Raw genomic sequence first — 21665 nt, 5'->3', positions numbered from 1 at the left:
GGCATATACCGATAAAACATCCCGAACACACATCATGCAGAAACCCAGATTTGTAATTTTGCAAGTCACAGAATTACCTACATCCTGGAGAAACACCCATACAATGAATGTAACACAAAGAACATAGAGGATAAATAAATCACATGATGTATAAGCTCAAACAAACAAAGTAGTGGAACTCACAACTGCCAGATGCTGGATTTCTTCTTCTCTGTAAGAGCCGGGGTTTCCTTGGAGGCCCTGAAAGAGAAAAACACATTTTCATCAAAATTTACACCAAAGCATATCCAATTCATATTATCCATACCACAAGGAAGTGTTTTAAATGTTATAATAAAATCATCATAGGTCTGCTTTAAAGAGGAACTGCGCTTTTTTGGAATTTTACCTATCATTCACAATCTTTATGTAAGACAAGCACACATGTTTTTCTGTCTTTTTATGCATAAGCATTCTAACTAATAAATACATGCGATCAAAAGTCCGCTTACAATGAAGCGAATGGGAGTCGCTCTATTCTGTAAAGAGCTTAAAAAAACATCTAAACACCTCCATCAAGGTTTTATATACATGATGTAAGTATATATGTAATGTAGTAACAAGCACATTTATAATCACATGGTATTTTTACGTATTTTGCTCATTTTAAGGATACGGCGGCGCATTAATTTCAAAAACGCATCACAACGTTTGCTTTTTCCTTTGACAACATCACTGATTAATACTCACTGCAGACTTCATGAAAGACAACAAATACAATAAAACATCACTTACTGTACAATGTCTGCTGCCACTAGGATGCCGACTGTTAGGATGTTGTTATATTCCCATTTAGATGAAGAATGACTCATAATCCTCGCGAAGAAAAATAGGGGGTTGTACCCAAGTTTCTTTTTGTGTCGTTCTCCCACTTTTTTGGGTCTAAATCGGCTGTCAAAGTTGACCAACTTGTCGGATTATGTCCTCATCTTTCTACTATCTAGGTGAGAGGCATTATTTATTATCTACAATTAACTTCCACAAACGCCAAGTTGAGAAAGCAGCTCACCAGCCAATCAACATTGCCACACACGCTAGTTACCTCTGTGTGATCACGGCGTCGCTATAAATAGTTTGTCTGCGTTAACGCTTATAATAACAATATCACTTATACTTGGTTAATGTTCAAGCCATGTAATGTAAATGGAGTATTGTTGGTGCTTTTTGGATGGTTATTTAGAGGGCTATATGGGCAGAATAGAGGACCTCACATTGGCTCCGCTGTAAGCAAACTTTTCTTTACATTTATTTGCGAGTTAGAATCCATTAAAAAAAAAGTACATCTGTCATCTGGATTGTGAACGATAGACAAAATTCCAAAAATAATGCAGTTCCCCTTTGATGCTTCGGCACAAAGGCTGCAACTGTAAGGTTGTATGTATTTTAGTAATTTGTTAATGTTTTCTTAAACAGTCGTATGACATTTCTCCTAGTCTTACCGGATCATCTCTGTCCATCTGACAGCCTCCTGCAGCTCCATTAGCCTCTCCTTATACTGGTTCCTCTCCATCAAAACTCTGGCCATTTCCACCCTGGTGAAGCGTTTCCTCTGTGCTGTCGGCACGTCACTCTGCACAAAAAAACAACAGCTTTAAAGAATGTGTGTTTTTAAATTATGAAAGTATGTTTTCATTTTGTAAAAGTAACTCACATCATCATCGTCAGTCTTAGCCTTTTGTTTACTATCCTCAAGTGCAGCTCGAACCCTAAAGAACAGGAAAAGAACATCCAAGTGTGTCCAATTAATTAAAAAAGTAAAGTCCAATATGTATATAAAACTATTTTAAACTCCCATACCCCTTCAATTCGTCCTCTAAATCTTTATTTTTTTCCTCCAGTTTGATCTTGGCCTGACGGATGGCATCGAGCTCTCCTTGCAAAACATCTTTCTCACAGGTCAGCTCATCCATATGAGCAATGAGGTCATTTTTCACCACATTCAGAGCATTTCTGAAAACAAACACAATAATTTATGCAAACAAGAAATGCATCATTGATGTATGCTTTTCCATGTTTTTCAGGGCAAGAGGAATAATTAAAAAAAATCATAATGATAAACATTCTTTGTCAATATACTAACTTTGTCTCCAGAAGCTGTGCATTCTCCTGGATAAGATGCTCAACTTCACGACCCATGCCTGGGAGAAAAAAAAGTAAGTAAAAAGGTAAAAAAGGGAATTTCGAAAAGAAAAATCACCATGGTTACCAACATCTTCCTTACACTTAACCTCACCTAAAATGTTGTAGTCTGAGATTCATAGACATGGACAGATGTAGATCACGATTAGAAATTTGTAATATATTTAAGTTACAACTTGACCGTGTCACTGGGGAATTTTTCTACTCTCTAAATAGACTATTTCACTACCATGATCACGAAAAACAAACAGCTGATAAAGAAAACTAAAGATTAATAGAGTAAATTAGTGATAAATAATAGCTTTATCTTTGATACACACCAGAAAACTCATCTGTAAGGATTGAGAACGCCAGGAAGCCGAGAAAAATTCAGTAAAACAATGGGAAAAGAACATTTGCATTAGTAAACAATGTAGCCAAATCGAGTAAAAGAAGATGGTTATTTACCAAGCAGGTCTGCTCCATCATCCACATCTCCAATGAAGTCATTTCCTGCAGAAGACAGCTCTTCAAACAGCGAGTCCGTGTTCCGGTCAAATGCTAGATTCTCGATACCGCCTTTCGTCGGTGTGCTGGGCAGATAATAAACAACACATATAATGAAGTTGTACTTTTACAATACAATTCCTTTGCTAAACATACAGCAGGGGAGAGATTCATACGGCCCCTTTCCTGGGTGGATCTCGTGTAAGGGGAAGAGGGGGGTGGGTTATTAACAGCAAGTGACATTGTGGTCAAAGTTGGAATTGTCACAAAACACATTTTAAAGGTATTCCAGAAGAGCCGTGTAGAGAAAATGGCCAACTCGGTTTCAAAGTTGGTAGCAACCGGTAGTCAGGTGAGGGGCTTTAGACCAATCATTTAGGAGATCCTCTTGCCATACTCTCTGATTGGTCAAAAATTTCTCGCCCAGAAAAGGGTGGGGTGCCATCTCCGGGTTGGGGAGGAGATCTTGCCCCAAGTGGAGAAGTTCAAGTACCTCGTAGTCTTGTTCACGAGTGAGGGAAGAGTGGATCGTGAGATCGACAGGCGGATCGGTGCGGCGTCTTCAGTAATGCGGACGCTGTATCGATCTGTTGTGGTGGAGAAGGAGCTGAGCCGAAAGGTAAAGCTCTCGATTTACCGGTCGATCTACGTTCCCATTCTCACCTAAAGTCATGAGCTTTGGGTTATGACCGAAGATCACGGGTACAAGCGGCCGAAATGAGTTTCCTCCGCCGGGTGGCGGGGCTCTCCCTTAGAGATAGGTTGAGAAGTTCTGTCATCCTGGAGGAGCTCAAAGTAAAACCGCTGCTCCTCCACAACGAGAGGAGCCAGATGAGGTGGTTCGGGCATCTGGTCAGGATGCCACCCGAACGCCTCCCTAGGGAGGTGTTTCGGGCACGTCCGATCGGTAGGAGGCCACGGGGAAGACCCAGAACACGCTGGGAAGACTATCTCTCCCGGCTGGCCTGGGAACGCCTCGGGATCCCCCGGGAGGAGCTGGACGAAGTGGCTGGGGAGAGGGAAGTCTGGGCTTGCCTGCTTAGGCTGCTGCACCCGCGACCCGACCTCGGATAAGCGGAAGAAGATGGATGGATGGATGGATGGATGGATGGATGGATGGATGGATGGATGGTGACTACAGGGCGCCATGTTTGCTACCAACTTTGAAACCCAGTTGGCCATACTCTCTCTATACATGCCTCTGAGATATTCAACACTCTACTGCCATCTGGCGGCTAAAGTGGATAGTGCACGCCCCAAGTTTGTCACGTTTCATGTGTCAGGTAAACCGCGACGAATGGGGCCCTACGAATCCCCTTCCGTCTGTAAGCCTCATAATCCCAATGTCCCAAAATGTGCACAAAGGCTAAATGAATACACACGGTACAAAGATAAGCAGTGATGAACTTGTTGACTACCTTGTTGCTTTGCAGCCATCAAGGTTCATATCCAGCTCAGGTGTAGACTCAATGATCGCTAACACCTCAGACGACTTTTCCAGGTTGTCTTTTCCATCTAAAATAAGCAGCAGAGGTGAACACATTGGTATAAATTAAGTAGGCTTAGACTGTGGTTGTGTTGTGGTGATTGCAGAGCGTGCACAGTGGAGATGCTCTTACTGTTGTCTGGTTTGCCACTGTTGCAGTCTAGATTCTGTGTCTGCCCACCCAAGCGCTCTTGTTCCTGAGGTGTACCTACAGATTCCATTGCAACATTCGATGCAGCAAAAGAGAGGGGTGTAGCAGAGACTTGGCTAGATACAGAACTTGCATCACCTGCTGTGCCATTAGGTGACAGCGGCCTTGACGTTTGAAAGTCACAACAGTGTGTGGATGTGGCGGTGTTTAATTTTAAACTACCCGTCTGAGAGGGCTTAGGGGCGTTGGCATTTGATGTTGCTCCTTCCTGTCTGGAGACACTTGGCTGGTTGGTTGAAGTGTTAGATTTGGACCCTTCATGGCTTGCATTGGCCAGTTCATCCTACAGTGGGGGGCAAATGAAAAATTATTCACATATGTATCAAATTGTTGATCCTAGGAATGGGCAGTATAAGTGATTAAGAAATATGAGAAGAGTGCACCTGATTGTTGATTAATTGCTTTTTATATTTCAGTGATTCTCTAACTGTAGTAGTGGTACGCGGGCTCCAAACTTCATATTTACAAAGAAGTTTGTAAATATGTACTGTATATGGAGTATTATTGTTGATGTATGTGCATTGTGTGTAATGTTACAGTGGCCAAAATGTGTTAAGTATACTTGTTAAATAAAACCTCTGCCTTGTTTTTAATGAATTCTTAGGCCTACCACACCACTGTAATTTAATGTTGGTCATTATGGTGGTACTTGAAGAGCCAAGTGTTTTCTGAGGTGGCACTTGGTGAAAAGGGTTTGAAAAGCACTGTTATAGTTGGAGCAAAACATTTGCATTGAAACATTTGCATTGGAGTTTAGAACATTCAGGTAAATGTAATCAAATTCCCATCTCTTATTGCTAAAAACACAGCACAAATGTCATTATATTGTTGGATACTCATGTTAAACAATGCCAAAGTGTCAAATCATAAGGTCCATACATTTTGATGTGAGATTGCATGCGGTTTTAAGATGCCTCTGTTTTGCATTCTGGCTAAGTTGTGACGTCATAGCGAGGTGAACATACTTTTTTAGACATTAAGTAAAGCGCTCAGGCTCAGCCAGAGGGGGAGGAGTGCTTCAAGCTAAGAAGGAAAACAAAAAAAAGGTAGGATAAAGTATTATTTTATATAATCTTGGCATGTGCCTAATAACACCGACGGGCAACATGCTAGGACATAAATTCTGCTAAAACAGGTTTTTTCAATGCACTCCAGAAGTGTGCAGGTGTACCTAATGTTGTGACTGAGTGAATTAAGTTTATTCTTGACGTTAGTCTTCAAGAAAAACTGTATGTTTCAACAGTATACATTTTCAAAAGATAAATTATGAAACTTTTGGAGAGGATGGGATGTGGTTTCATTAGCAATCTAGGAACACCTCCACAAAAATGAACATATTACCGACAGACTCAAAAAATGGGTTTATTGTGACTGTGGAGCAAAATGTTTGCAATATGTACACCAAAGCCTATCCAATACATATTATCTAGACCACAATGATGTGTTTGTTTTCAATGTAGATAAAAAATCCTCATAGGTCCCCTTAGGTATGCTTTAATAACTGTGAAGTTTCATGCATCAGTTGGTCACAACACTGCAGTCATTCAAATTCAATTCAGATTCAAAGCTTAGGTACACGCTAGACAATTTATGACAAGCATTTACCCTAATACAGTGCTGCGCAATTGCAAAAGTAACAACCCCTTGGATGTTTTAGCCTTTTTTTTGCTTAAATCAATGATATCATGGTCAAAATAATTATAGCTTATTTGACTTGCAGAAAAAAGCTGCTTTCATGTCATAGTGAAAACGGATTTATAGAAATTAGTGTTAATTAATTCAAAATATATATGAGGTAGAGTAAATGACTACATATGTTTCAAGTCAGTATTCAGTAGATTTGTCTGCAATCGCAGTACTCCGTCTCGCAGTATTTCCCTCATTCCTCCTTGCAAAACAGCTCAGACAGTCAGGTTCTTGTAGGACAGTCCCTCTCAAATAGTGGGGCGGGCCCCCCTGTGGGGGCGCGGTGCGATGCCAGGGGGGACGCGTGTGACTTCAAGGAACATGCTTTTTTTGCCCTACCAGAATATGACGAAGCTTATGTAGCACTTGGCTTCACTGTAACCACGGTGGAAGACGAGGAAAGACCGGTGTGTTGTTTTCTTTATTGTTATGAAGCTTAAAATGTTTTGCAGAGGTATAGTTATAACAACTTTATAGACAAATTATGCAATTCATAGTCAGGGTGTAGAATGGGAGGGGCGCAAAATCTTTCCTTCCTAGGGGGGGTGTAACAGAAAATATTTGAGAAGCACTGCTCTAGGATAAGGTGTGACACAAATTCTCCATTGGATTGAGATTTGTGCTTAGACATGGCCACGCTGAAAGATGTACCGGTACGTCTCTGAACTAGTCTTGTGTAGCTTTTGCTTTCATGCTGGGGGAAACATCCTTCCATCCATCCAATTTCTACTGCTTGTCCCTCTCGGGGTTGCAGGGGTGGCGGCGGCCTATCCCAGCTGCATTCAGGCTGAAGGTGGGGTACACCCTGGACCAGTCGCCACCTCATCACAGGGCCAACACAGACAGACAGACAACATTCACACTCACATTCACACACTAGGGCCAGTTTAGTGTTGCCAATCAACCTATCCCCAGGTGCATGTGTTTGGAGGAAGCCTGAGTACCCGGAGGCAACCCACGCAGTCACGGGGAGAACATGCAAACTCTGCACAGGACCTTCTTATTGTGAGGCACTAGCACTAACTCATGTGCCACTATGCTTCCCGCTGTGGAAGACCGTCTTACTGAAAATCTTTTCCCAAGACGTGGTACTATTGCAGGTTTGAACAGATTATCCTCCAAAATTTGCCAATTTGTTTCACAATGAAGATGATTTTCAGTGTTTGGTGCTCCCCAAACATAGCGTCGTCTAGTGTGATGGCCAAAAAGCAAAATGTTTGCATCATCAGATCAAAAAACATTATTTTTCATTTGAACAAATACCAAGCAAATTTTCATGTGAGCTTTTACCAAGAGCTTTCTCTTAGCTATTATTTGTTGCATTTACTTAGACTTAGACTCCCTTTGTATTGTCATTCAAATTTGAACTTTACAGTACAGATAAGAACTAAATTTTGTTGCATTAGCTCGTTGTAGTGCAGGATAAAAGAACAATAAGGTGCAGATATAAACAAATAGATTACTGTACAGATAAATATATTGCACTTTTGCATATGCATCCACGTTTATGGATGTATGTTGTATAGTCTTTATATTCCAGCAAGTTAATCCATTTTTGGGGGGAATTGAGGGGAATATTATGATGCGTTCAAGAGTCTTACGGCCTGAGGGAAGAAGCTGTTACAGAACCTGGAGGTTGTGCTACGGAGGCTGCGGAACCTCTTTCTAGAGTCCAGCAGTGAAAACAGTCCTTGGTGAGGATGGGAAGAGTCTCTGCCGATTTTCTGAGTCCTGGTCAGGCAGTGGCTTTTTGCGATCTCCTGGTTAGGAGGAATAGGAGTCCTGATGATCTTTTCCGCCGTCCTCACCACTCTCTGCAGAGACTTCCAGTCTGAGGCACTGCAGGTTTCCGTCCAGACAGAGCTGCAGTTGGTCAGTAGGCTCTCTACAGTGCCGCTGTAGAATGTGGTGAGAATGGGGGGAGGCAGCTGTGCTCTTTTCATCCGACGCAAAAAGTGCATGCGCTGCTGAGCTCTTTTTACAAGAGCTCTGGCGTGTAGGGACCAGGTCATATTGTCAGTTATCTGCACCCCAGGAACTTGGTGCTGCTTACTATCTCCACCGCTGTGCCGTTGATGAAGAGTGGAGTGTCGCTGGACTGGTGCTTCCTGAAGTCGACGATGATCTCCTTGGTCTTGTCAACGTTCAGGACCAGGTTGTTGGTTCTGCACCAGTCAACCAGATGTTTCACCTCCTCCCTATAGTCCCTGTCGTTGTTGTCACGGATGAGGCCCACTACTGTTGTGCCGTCAGCATACTTCACAATGTGGTTAGTAGTGGACCGTGGCGCAGTGGAAGAGTGGCCGTGCGCAACCCGAGGGTCCCTGGTTCAATCCCCACCTAGTACCAACCTCGTCATGTCCGTTGTGTCCTGAGCAAGACACTTCACCCTTGCTCCTGATGGGTGCTGGTTAGCGCCTTGCATGGCAGCTCCCTCCATCAGTGTGTGAATGTGTGTGTGAATGGGTAAATGTGGAAGTAGTGTCAAAGCGCTTTGAGTACCTTGAAGGTAGAAAAGCGCTATACAAGTACAACCCATTTATCATTTATTTACCTGGCGCAGCAGTCATGGGTCACCAATGTGAACAGCAGTGGACTCAGGACGCAGCCCTGGGGGGAGCCGGTGCTCAGGGAGACGGCACTGGAGGTGTTGTCGCCCACTCTCACAGACTGGGGTCTGTCTGTGAGGAAGTCAAGCAGCCAGTTGCATAGGGGGGTACTGAATCATAGGGGGCCCAGTTTGCGCACCAAGTGCTGCAGGATGATGGTGTTGAATGCCGAGCTAAAGTCCAGAAACAACATCCGCACGTGTGTGTCCTTTCCTTCCAGATGTTCTAAGCTCAGGTCGCTGCAGCGCTCAAATCTTTAAGAGCGGTTGTAAGCGTCTTAGTGGCAATTGACACAAGTTTGTAAACAACTATTTTTACTTTGACATGAAAGCAGATTTATTGATTTGTTTTACAAATTCCTGTCAAAAAAGGCAAATTAAATTGCCCACGATTATATTAATAAAAACAATGGAAGACAAAGGCATCCAAGGCGGGTGAGGATTTTTGCAACAGACATCATCTCTCATTTTGTGGCAATGAGTTCCAAGCACCTTAGTAGTAGTTTTAAATTTCTCTCCAGCCACACTTGTTGCAATCATATGATGCGGTACTTAGTAGTGTTTTTTATTAGTAGAATTAGTAAGTGGCAAAACAGTCCCACATCTAACTAATCGAGGCAAAAATGCTAACTGGCCACAACAGTCACAGTGAGATCATCCACTAGTTGTCTTTTTATACTGCTAAATGCTGGACAGCATAACAAAGTTGAACATAGCATCTATATAGTAGGTATAGCTTTTATGTCAGTAAAAGGGGCAGTAACAAAAGTGTTTATGGTTAGTCAATAATCAAGCATGTTGCATCCCTCCTACTTCATACGAACAAATAGGTTAGCTTTGGGTAGTTTGCCTGTAAACATGTCTACCTGATCAGCCTTCTGAGTGGGTAATTTGAACTTTTCTCTTAGGACATCCAACTGAAGAAAATAAAGGCCACAATCATCATATTTTATATACACTGTATTGTTTTAAATAAATCAAACAATTTAAAGAAAAACAGTAGTAACTATAGAAGTGGCGCTGGATGGGGCTGTTTGCAACTTGCTCAAAGTTAGTTTTCAAACCAAAATATATAACAAGAACACCATTGGCATAGGCTTTTAAAATGACTTTTTTTAAAGTATATTTTTCAGAATTTCTCATTATATTGAATAAAAATTGCTCGTCGGCCCAAGAAATTACTTTGGCATTCAAGCTGTCACTCACCACTGTCTCGTACACACGTAAGCCTAACCCTACGCCCTCAAGGCATGCACACAGATAAACGCAGTCCCAGGGAAGCAACTAACAGTTTGCAGTCATGTTGTTGCCATGTCATTTAGTGATAGCCCACTCTGCCATATTGCTATTATTAGCTGGCAACACACATCTACAATATAATTATGTGTTAAAAAGATATAATGGCGGCAACGCGTTGGAAAGTAAGTATCCTCTCGGCAGCCATGTAAAGTTTGCAAACGGCCCCTTTATAAGTAATCACCGTTATTATTAATAAATACTTAGATGCAAAAATGGTTTCAATGTGATCAGGCAACAGGACAATATTTTGAACAGGTCCATCTGGTATCAAGATCCCCTCGGCAATTGTACTGACCACCGAGAAATTAGCCCCAATGTTAAATTACAAATAAGATTATCTGCAGTTCTTAGCTACTTTTTAAAGCATAAGCCTCATTACTATGAATAGTAACTTTGAACGAGGGCTATATGGGGGAAGTCAGTGCAAGAACAAAAGAGTCACAAAAACATGTAAAACATAGTATTACAAAAACACCACTCATGTGTAAAATGTTTTGCATGGTTAAACATGTTTTAAGGAGCAAAAATATATACATACCAATTTGGCCTGGACTCTGACACTGACATTGACACTGAGCCCCCCCACCCTCTGTAACAATACTAGCAGCACTCATTCATCTCTACTTATACGTCTATTTGGCAAACAACCTCTGGATATGACCCTCGGCACATGCAGTCAACTTTTTTGGTCGGCCTTAGCAAAGTCTGTTCTGAGTGGAACCTGTCCTGTTAAACCAGCACAGTTTCAGGGTGTTTTCACATCCTCAGATACATCTTGAGGATCTCGTGGAGAGACCACATCACCAATGAAGAGGTGATGAGAAGGGCAGGGGTAGCACCATTGTCTGACATAGTCTCTGACATGAGAAGGAGAATGGCTGGACACGTACTCCGACTGCCAAGAGAGAGACCGGCAAGTGTGGCAATGGACTGGGTGCCAGAAGGGGGAAAGAGGAAGAGAGGACGGCCAAAGAAGACGTGGAGACAAACAGCCAAGGAAGACCTGAGAGAGATGGGAGTCAGCTGGCATGGAGCAAGAAGGATCGCCAGTGACCGGAACAAATGGAGGGGACTCGTCGCCCAATGTTCCAACAGGAATGGGAGGAACTAAGTCTAAGTAAGTAAGACAGTTTTTCACCGCCATGTTAAACTTCCAGTAACCAGAATTAGGGAGCGTTAGAGCAATGAGATCAAATTTAAAACACCAAGTCCTTGTAATACTAGCAAGTCGTACGACACGAGGAAAATATAATGGCTAAGTGGGTCAAATTTGGACATTTTTACTCATGGATATACTTTTTTGCCAGCATTTTAGACAGTAATGGTTGTGAGTTTACTTTTTGGAGGGGAAATTTACACTGTAACACAAGCTGTACACTGACTACTTTAAATTGTATCAAAGTGTCATTTCTTATGGCGCTGTCCCATTACTAAATATAACAAAATATTGGCACACGCACACACACAACAACAAACACACACATATACTATGTATATATAGGCAGGTCATTAATATTGATGATGTCGTCTTGCTTGCAGTGTGGTTCCTAGCAGCAGCAATGTGAAGACTCTCTTTATTTCCCTCCCTCCCTGAATGGTACCACTTCCTCTGCTTACTGGGCACCAGGCCACCCAGCTACAAGACAAGCTGTTAAAAATTCTAAACACACCAAACAAATCTTTCTTTCTAAAGACCAAGTTACACTCTTTTTCAGGGTTTTTTTTGCATTTAATTACCACAGTCAACTGAAACTTGGAGTGATGTCACCGGAGAAGACCAACAAGCAATCTTAACTCAATCTCAAATTGTCGCTTAGCCTTCAGGATACATTTCTATTTCATACCTTTAGACTGGTGTTAGACCTTGGATGGCTGAGGTTATTGAACCTCCATTGTTCAGAATTCACATCCACAGGTTGCCTTTGGAGGTCAGAGGTCAAGCCATCAATCCCTGGAACATGAAAGATGCCGATGGAAATAGGACGCTCCTTCCTACGATACAACAGGAAAAAGTGAGAAACAGAAAAATGACTTTGTGAGGATACTAAATAAAAGAAACAAGTCGTCTTTGCAAACCTTAAGGGTGACATAACAAATATAGAATAAAAAACAGAAGACGTTTATTGGAAGTTCATTATTTGGATTTTCATGATGCAACCAAATTATAATATAAACATTTCATAGTTTTCATGTAACATGTGATGAACTGAATGGTAAAGTTTCCTTTCCAGTGAATAGGTATAAAGAACATAGGAGATGGCAATGAATAGGTATGAAGAAAGAGACTTCATAGAACAATTGCTCCAATAAAAAAGGTCCGCTAATCAGCAAGTACTCTGTATCAATCCATTGTATTTGGTCATGTCTATAAGATACATTCATATATTTTTAAAAGTTGAGCAATAAGGAATGACTGCTCGATATAAATAGTATTCTTACATATTGTTTTATATACAGTAGTTGGCGTTTAGTTACAGTGGTACATCAACTTAAGAGTGCCCCAACTTAAGAGTGTTTTAGGTTAAGAGTTGTCTCTCGGCTAATTGTTATGCTTTTAATTTTTGCAAACAAAAATTTGAGTTGCAAGAATCCACGCCATTAGTTGGCATAGCAAATGTCAGAGTGAACCCCAAAAGGACCAAAACATCTGGCCTTACTCAGTAGCATTAGTTTATAACTAGTGATGGACATAAATTTGTTTTCCAACCATGGGAAGGAAAAACGTGAGTTGAAGGAAAGCACTTTTTAACTAAAGAAAGGAATCATCAAAAATATACAGAGCGAGTTAACAACTTGGCAAAGCAATTTGAGCGTAGCACCCTTTGTACAATACTAAAGCAGAATGAGCCAAAAATGGTAAAATAATATCTAAACGGTTGACATATATCCCAGAAAATATGGAACAGCTGCTGCTGTGTTTGATGAAGAAGCAGCTCGAAGGAGATACCGTAGAAGTCCACTCTCCAAAGTAAATGCTGTACATTATCATTGCATTACTTCATGAAACTACTGTAGTTGTCTGTAATACATCATATGGTATGGTACAGTCTTTCTAATATAAAGGTTTTTCTTTTAAAAATGCATGTTACATGTTAAAATAGTGCTTCTTTGGGGAGACAAGCACCAATTAAATTGATTTAAATTAATTTCAATGGGAGACCTTGATTTGAAATACAAAGTGATGCATCATGTTGAAACTGCTATCATGTTCAAAATAAACTTCAACCAACCAACATTACAAAACCAATTAAGCTTTCCTCTTTTTGCGGGGAAGAAATCAAAGAGGAGGGGCTGACATTGCACAGTATACACTAACTTCATTGCAGCACTACAGCGGGATCTTGTCGACTGAAAACAGAAATTTGACAACCGAAACCTGATTTTATGTCAACACAATCTATACTTCATGCCTTATAAGCTTACTTTTTGATGACGTCTTGGACTGACCGCCTTTATCAAAGCTCCCAAATGGAGACAATACAGTTCATTACAATGGGTACCAAGCAGAAAACAATAACCCACATAAACCATCCCTTCACACAAACACACCACACACGCACGCGCACACGCACACACACACACACACACACACACACAGTACCTGCTGAGACGTGGTATACAGGGGAAAGACGGAAGGGCAGGTAAGCCGCCGGTAGCGACAGAGTAGTGAACCAGCAGCAGCACCGACAGAGACACTAGTACAGCAGAGTTGATGACCACGGCTCCCCCAACAAAGCCAAAAACAAAAAGCAGCATACGCCCAGGGCTCATGGTCCCACAAATCACTGCTGCCAAAATATTTTGGGACACAAGGCTGATTAAAACAATCTACGGGTCCTACAGAAAATAATTAACCTTGTGTGAACCCACTGTAAAACTTCTAAAGCTACTGAAGCAGAAAAAAGATAAGTAGTGAGGTAGATAGCGAGAGGTAGCTGTAATAATAACAGGAATTTAAACAGCAAAGCTGGGCAGCAATGCAGACAGCAGAACAGAAAATCATCCATGGAGAACCAGGAGAAGCTGGTAAACTCCTATGTTCTCCTGCCAATTCAGTTTTTGTTGCAGCGTATCCCTTTCTGTCCTGTGCTGGGATGTGACACAGCAGGCTTTGTGTAATCTAGAATGCTCTGACTCTCTTTCCCTCCCTCTCTTCATCCACGCCACTCTCTTTGGATACTGAGGCAGCTTGCTCCATATCCTTCTCTTCAGGCTGCAGCTTATAGGCTGCAATGTCTGTGACGATGGCAATGAGTATGTATTGAAGAACAAACTCATTTCATCAAGTGCTCCCATTTTAAATTGAGTCAACTCTAAATCATCTTAATTTCAGAACAATTTTGATGATAATAGCTTGCGGCTAATAAAAACACTAAATTCAATATATCAACAAATTTGAATATTTTTAAAACTTTCAATAATCTACTAGTTTTGCATACTAATCAGCAACTTAACAGCAAAGGGTTCTTGTGGTTTTAAATGGTCTCTTACTCTAAACTAACTTCCTGAAATAACTGTATACAGTTATTGATTTAGCAACATCAAATTTGCTTGAAAATCTTATATATACATGAAGGAGAAAATACTCCCAATCAGGGATGTAATGTGGAGTGGACAAGGGTCAACAAGGGGTAACATGTTCCCTGAACATTTTACCGTCCAAAAGTAATGACGTTACACTATATTTAATGGAGACGAGTAAAACACTAGCATCAAGCAAAAAACAGACGCTCAGGCTCAAGCCTGATTCCCTTTAGACCGCCCACATGCTCGTTTATTAGCTCGGTTGTTTCTTGCTAACGTGACACCTCTAGTGGCACGTTAGCAATGAATGACAGCATGCAGCAGCTGACCAATCAGCAGTCAGATGCACCGGTTGGATTTAGGATGACCTCTACACAGCAATATTAATCACAAGGAGGTCAAATAAAGAAAAATCTAAACAAGAGGAGCTTTGTGCCCTACTTGAAGATGGCTATGTTGTTGACATAAAACTTTGCGGCTTATAGCTGTCACTGCTAAGAGAAAAGCATATTCCACCTTATTTTCTGTCGATCCCTGGTGGCGCAGTGGCTCACAATCATGCCTTTTGTCAAAGAGGTTGAGGATTGGATCCTCAGCAAGAGTGTACAAGGTAAACATTAAACTAAATCATTACGTGGTCGTGAAATAAAAAATAATATATATTATTAAAATGGTTAACATCTGAAATCAAAATGTTTACATGTTCAATGTTCAAATGAAATCAGATGTTTTACTTGCCGGAAACCACGGGAATATTTCTATGAATGTCATCGTCAAGGCAATGTTTGTGCTTTACAGATATTGTTGTTTTATAGAGCCTTGGGCGCTTTCTAATAATAATAATAATAATGGATCCAGTCCTAATCCCTTCTCCAAATGATCAATCAACCAAAAGGTTCACCATTCCGTGAAAGCAGATTAAGAAGAAGGGCTCTGTCTGACATACCACCCTTCACCATTACTTCTTTCCTGGTGGAAGTCTCTCTTATCTCCAAATATCTCCAGACTACACTACCGGTATATATCTACTACATGTTATTTTTCTTTTGAGTCTTTGAATCATTGCATGTCTGCAAAGATGGGCTCTCTGACCTTTTTTTTCTTGCCAGAAGGATACATACTGTAGAAGTGTAGGAGTAGCTCTTGAACCACGTAAAACATTTCAATAGACATGTAGAACCATCCACAGCGACAAAGGCAAAACAAATATGGAAACATCTCTTGCTTTAATAGGGAAGTGCTAAAGTGTTAAATCTCAATGTGTCATGCAGAATGCTAACATGCCATAGTAGGATGGGTACTATGTGTAAAAAGTGCTGTTTTAACCATGGCAGTATCCCAAAATAAGAGAAATGCCAACTATGCTACAAGTTAGCATGCTTGTAACAGAAAATATTGAAGGTTGGCACATTCATTTTACTCTGATGACATGTAGCTGCTGTCTACTAAAGTCAAGAGCATATTGGCACACTAACAAGGTAAACAAATTGGCTTAAAGGACAGGAGTTTAATTTGTCTCACCGTATCCTAGCTGGTGTGCCAGTACTGGAGTCTGCGGGCTCTATTGTCACTGCATGCTGGTGTTTAGTTCGCTCCAAGTGCTCCATGTAGCTATGTATCATCTGCAAGGTCAGATAACACACAGAGTAGTTGTATTCAATATTCACTTATCACATTAATACTTTTTGTAGATTGGACAAAAGAACACCTTGAAAGAATGGCCATCTGCTGAAATAACAAGTTTTAGCGTGTTATTTTAGTATTTAGTTGTGGGTCATTATCAATGAAATAACTTACACTGTAATGCACTGTACACCATGCACTTTAAAATAAATTTGAAGGCAGTGTAATACAGTGGGACCTCAACTTAATTACGAGTAATTTGAGAAACAAACTTTCTCTCTGATTTTTGTTATGCTTTAAATTGCGAGCATACCTTGAGTTACGAGCATTTTTGCTTTCGGTTGACAGGGTTGTGCCGCTTTTAATATATTGTTACACATTGTTGTTCATGCTTCATTTGCACAAGAAACAGAACCGTTTGAGAAATGAAGAGTTAATACATTGTTACACGTTGCTATGCCAGCTTACACAAGAAACAAACCTGAGTTTTGATTAGACCATTGATGAGTGTGTTTGAGCGCCACTTAGAGATCGACATCCTCCCATCCGAACTAAGATTATTTTTCAACTCACATGTAAGCAAATACGCCACAGCGTCAATTCTGGTCTTTCAACAATCGCCATTTCTTCTGAATCAAAATATATATTCATATATTACATACAGCCTATTATTTGCACACTATTGACAAGTGATGGACCAAAAATTATGTTGTCTTAAATAGAAAACAAAACCGCGTGTTGTGATGAAATATAAATTTTTGCTGGCAACTGCGTCATCCGGCACACAAGAGTGACGTAGCTAGCCCAATTCTGACGAAAAAATCACATTGAGGTCGCATTGCGTTTAGACTGCAGTCACATTTGAAAAAATCAGACTCCAATCGGATTCACGACAACCTCCTAATGTGGACTGAATCTGATGCAAAAAGATCAGATGTGAAGCACATTGGAGCATTTAGACTGGCAAAAAAAAATCAGATATGTGACATTTGAGGGCAAAACAAATCTGATTTGGTGTGCAGTGTAAACGGGGCCAAGAAAGTTAGCGTCAAAGAGGAGAAACGGACAACCAAATCAAAGTGAAAAACCATTAAAAATATGTTCCACTGGTTAGTAGTCATTAATCAAGCCACGCTGCAGAGTCAGTCTGCATCACACAAGCCAGCCTCTGCGCAGTGTAGTCACAAACGATGAACAATTATCCATCAATCAATCAATCAATCAATGTTTATTTATATAGCCCTAAATCACAAGTGTCTCAAAGGGCTGCACAAGCCACAACGACATCCTTGGTACAAAGCCCACATAAAGGCAAGGAAAAACTCACCCCAGTGGGACATCGATGTGAATGACTATGAGAAACCTTGGAGAGGACCGCATATGTGGGTTACCCACATACATGAAAGTATTAAAAAGCTGCTGATGCTGTGTTTGAATTTGTTATACTTAGTTCTGACTCAACAAACTGGATGGTCTAGCATTAGCTCTGGTTGACAAACACATCGTTTGTTACATTGTCACCCGTAAGTGACAATGTCCCTCAAAAACGTCGGAAATTGGGTTGCCTGATGTCACGAGAGAAACACGCAGCAGCTCTATGAAAACAATCAGAATCAAGATTCAAGATTCAAGATTGTTTATTGTCATATGCACAGTTAAACAGACAGTTTGCCGTACAATGAAAATCTTACTTTGCTAGTCCACCCTTCAACAAGTCACACGGTACTTAGTTAAAATAAAATTTAAAAAATGTTATATACAAGGCACAGTGAGGAACATTACATTATTGCACATTCTGATTGACAGTCAACAGTATAAATATGGAGGTGACATTGGGTCACAGCAGCAGTTAAAAGTGTCTTTAGTGATCAAAGGTGAAAAGTGTCTACAGTGATGGTTCACAGTTCGGTGGTGGTCATGGTAGCTGTCTTTTGTTCAAAAGATAAAAGTAAAATCAGAAGTACTTTATTAATCCCAGAGGGGAAATTAAGGAAAGTAGCTTATAAATAATACGCAGACTTGGCAACGGTGGACAGAAAATCAGACGTGCATTAGTTCGCTGCCCAAGGTAAAAGCTGTTCAAAATTTTAGTACATTATTACATAAAACTACCGTAGTTGTGTGTAGTACATGCTATTGTAATGATTTTTAAACAGTATCAATTATACACAAGTTAGAGAGGACCAAGCATGGATTAAAAATATTTCATATAGATGGCTGCTTCGTATTTGTTATATATTGTTTATATTGTATTTCAACTGCACCTAACAGAGTGGCCACCTGTAATTTCGTAATGCTCTCTTGTTTGATGACAATCAGGCGTTCTTATTCTATTCTATGTTCATATACAGTACAACCCATACATGTGAATGCACATGGTACTGTACCTCAGTGTGTCTGTGGTGAAGAGCGCTGTACTCCTTCTTGAGTTCCGCCTCCCTCTCTTCAAATCTGCTGACTGCACAAAAAACAAACATACAACAAACATTCTATAAATCCAAGCACACAAGAGTGTAAATACTGAAGTGATCAAATGGGTTTATAAAGTAAATATGAAAATAAATTGGTTGCTGCAATGAAACCTCAGGACCAGAAGGGGGCTCTCTAACACACGGAACATATATTGTAAGACTGCATCCTTAAAAGTGTTTTTTTTTTAAATATATATTTTAGAAAACCCACACAGAAATACAACCCATAATTTCATGATTATTCTTCATAGGGACTACAGATGGAAATTAGCTGATAGCAGAATCTGGTGCACCCATCAATTAATTGTGAATAATGTATTTTGTATATTGTCGATAAACCAATAGAAGAAAATAATAATACATATCGGTAGATAAAAATTATAGCTAGAAAAACAAGGAACAAACTTACCTCTAGGTTTTAAAAAGGTAAAATAAAGAATTGGCCATCAGAAAAATACACAGTTATCACCAGCTCTACAGTCCAACAGTGTTTAGGCCGGTCAAATATAATTATTAACATAAAAATATATTGACAGCACATCATCCGTTTTGAGTCAAATTAAATGACTTGTCTTCTGTAAGGCACAGGACATAATTCACCATTGAGCTAAAATTGGGTCTAGTGTGCTGAGTTGAAGAAGGAAAGAGGAAACAGTGGTTAGAGACTAGCGCTTAAAAGGGACCCTATTATGCAAAACCAACTCTTCTAACCTGTTGTTACCTGTTTTTGTGAATTTGGGATCCCCATAAGTCCCAAAAATTTGAAATCAAACCATGGAGCATTGGCAGAGATATTTACAAAACAATCTTGCCCTCCTCCAAACGTATGGCAAATAAGCTGTTTGGAATTTGAGACTTTATTGCCGTATTTTGCCTTAATAATAAAATAATAATAATGGATTAGATTTTATTTCGCGCTTTTCTATTATTAGATACTCAAAGCGCTCACAGAGAAGTGGGAACCCATCATTCATTCACACCTGGTGGTTGTAAGCTACATTTGTAGCCACAGCTGCCCTGGGGTAGACTGACGGAAGCGAGGCTGCCAGTTTGCGCCTACGGCCCCTCCGACCACCACCTATCATTCATTCATCATTCATTCACCAGTGTGAGCGGCACCGGGAGCAAGGGTGAAGTGTCCTGCCTAAGGACACAACGGCAGCGATTTGGATGTCAAGAGGCAGGGAGCGAAACCTCAGGTTTCTGGCGCAGCCGCTCTACCCTCATACGCCATACCGCCCCACTACGCCATACGCCTTAGTTACGTCTGAAGATACCTCCATATGGTAGAGGTTTGCCTGAAGAGCTTTGAATGAGTCCACCATTTTAAAATAGTTGTAGTCCGAAGTTGTATTAAAATGTTCCTTATTTTTCTTATTTTATTTGTATTCTTGTTGTGGGGCAGACTGGCTTGTACATGCACATGCATCCTCCACTGTTGCCATTTCTAATAAAAAATAGCTTATAGTTCTAACTTATATCTGTCAGTAGACCACATATGGAAGCACAACAAACTACAATATGGCTGACAGGGCGGAGAGGCAGTCAAAAAGGGCTTGGCCTGGAAGAGGACTTTGGCACGTAAATAAGTCTACACACAAAACGGTACCTTCTGAAGAGACCGTCAGAAAGCGGCTTGAATATGGTCAGTAAAAGAAAATCTATTCCACGTTTTGACCAAAGCACCACCATTACATGTTATGAGACCACAGTTTCATAACATGTAGTTTCGCTAAGTATGAAGAAGTCATGTCTTCTGATGATCTATTTATGTGGAGAAAATTATATTGCAATATGTATGTTTGCAGTGACAGTGGTGTTAAAATATGTGAGCCGAGGCAAAAGTCTGGTTCAACCCTGAACCAAAACAAACTAAGCACAGGGAAAGTACCTTAAGTGCCTAAATCCAATGAGAGCAAATCTAATGACAATTTCCCTGCACTTATCAACAAAAACTGATGTTCACAAGATTGGACTGTGATACAACAGTGCGTTGATTTAGGCCACGCTGCTGCCAATTTAATCTTCAAACAGAACTTCTACGACTAGTGAAAGTCCGAATATGCCACGGGGACTAAAAAAAGGGAAGTGTTGCTCTGGAAAACACACAGCAAACTGAAACCACTTTGATGCTGCATCGGGGAAAAAACAAACATGTCACGCGCTATCAACAGGGCAGTCATGCACTCATCATGAGGACTATTATTTGATGCCGTAGGAAGATTAACTCCCCTTTTTGTTATTGTTATTGTAATGATTAGCAAATTTAAGCCATTTTATGATGATTTATCACTTGCGATACTTTGGACTATAGCAGAACAAATAAAAATAAATGTCAATTAAGGTTCATTTTCAAATAAAGATTACAACATTGCTGTTGATAGATGTTTTTATAACAGTTTTTGTTTCTCTTCGAACCCCGATGCTGAGCTCCATCTGCCCTCAGACAAGAGGCTACAACCATGAGATAGGCATAATAATCAATTACAATTTTGACGATTGTGTGGAACGAATATTTGATATTATACCATTATTATGGCTTTCAAATTAGTTTTGACATGTTCCCCAGGACGCCATCATGCCCACATTGTTTATTTCACCCGATAAATTTTGTATGTACTTTGTTTTACTACTTATACTTATCGGCGTACTTATTTAGGATTCTAGGATTTAAGGGTTCAAGCTTTCATGTACACCGTAGTTTCATGTGTTTCTGTGTAGACTTGAATAAGGATTACAAGCCTCTGTTCGATAAGAAAAAAAGCTTTGATTTCTATTATTTTGCTTAATCGTTGAGCTGTATTAATTGTTTAATGAGTAACTAATAACAATTGAGTGCCCAAAACTTAAAATACTTAAACATAGTGTCCGCACGGCAGAAATAAGTGTTAGAGAAAATGTCTCAAAGAAAGACAGCTATGAGGGAGGAAGAGAGGAATTTGTCTAAAGGAAAGGACAGATGCTGTCAAAAGTTTAAACTTAAAAAGACAGACAACAGAGTGCAATGTTTGCGCTGTCAAAAGGAGCTACTGTACTGTATAGATCAGGGACTTTTAACCTTTTTGACCTCGGGGCCCAACTTTTCCACTAAAG

General features: G+C 40.3%; 1 protein-coding gene across 3 annotated transcripts in view; it reads right to left on the bottom strand.

Moving 5' to 3' along the window:
- spag9b (sperm associated antigen 9b) overlaps positions 1–21665 on the bottom strand; it is a 76365-nt gene that overhangs the window by 29542 nt on the left and 25158 nt on the right. For 2 of the 3 annotated variants that reach the window (XM_061967191.1, XM_061967192.1), the window contains exons 3-13: positions 18489–18559; positions 16000–16100; positions 11799–11946; positions 4284–4644; positions 4083–4179; positions 2626–2750; positions 2120–2177; positions 1837–1989; positions 1691–1745; positions 1479–1609; positions 184–240 (exon numbers count right to left, since the gene is read on the bottom strand). In XM_061967191.1, the coding sequence (XP_061823175.1) occupies positions 184–240; positions 1479–1609; positions 1691–1745; positions 1837–1989; positions 2120–2177; positions 2626–2750; positions 4083–4179; positions 4284–4644; positions 11799–11946; positions 16000–16100; positions 18489–18559 (1357 nt within the window). Of the gene's footprint in view, positions 1–183; positions 241–1478; positions 1610–1690; positions 1746–1836; positions 1990–2119; positions 2178–2625; positions 2751–4082; positions 4180–4283; positions 4645–11798; positions 11947–13555; positions 13945–15999; positions 16101–18488; positions 18560–21665 lie in introns of those variants that run through there. The other variant, XM_061967193.2, reaches the window with a different exon arrangement.

Source organism: Nerophis lumbriciformis, linkage group LG11 (assembly GCF_033978685.3).
Source record: "Nerophis lumbriciformis linkage group LG11, RoL_Nlum_v2.1, whole genome shotgun sequence".
NCBI classification, from domain to species: domain Eukaryota; kingdom Metazoa; phylum Chordata; class Actinopteri; order Syngnathiformes; family Syngnathidae; genus Nerophis; species Nerophis lumbriciformis.
The sequence above is the reverse complement of the archived record's forward strand: the minus strand, read 5'-3'. Positions and strand labels throughout refer to the sequence as shown.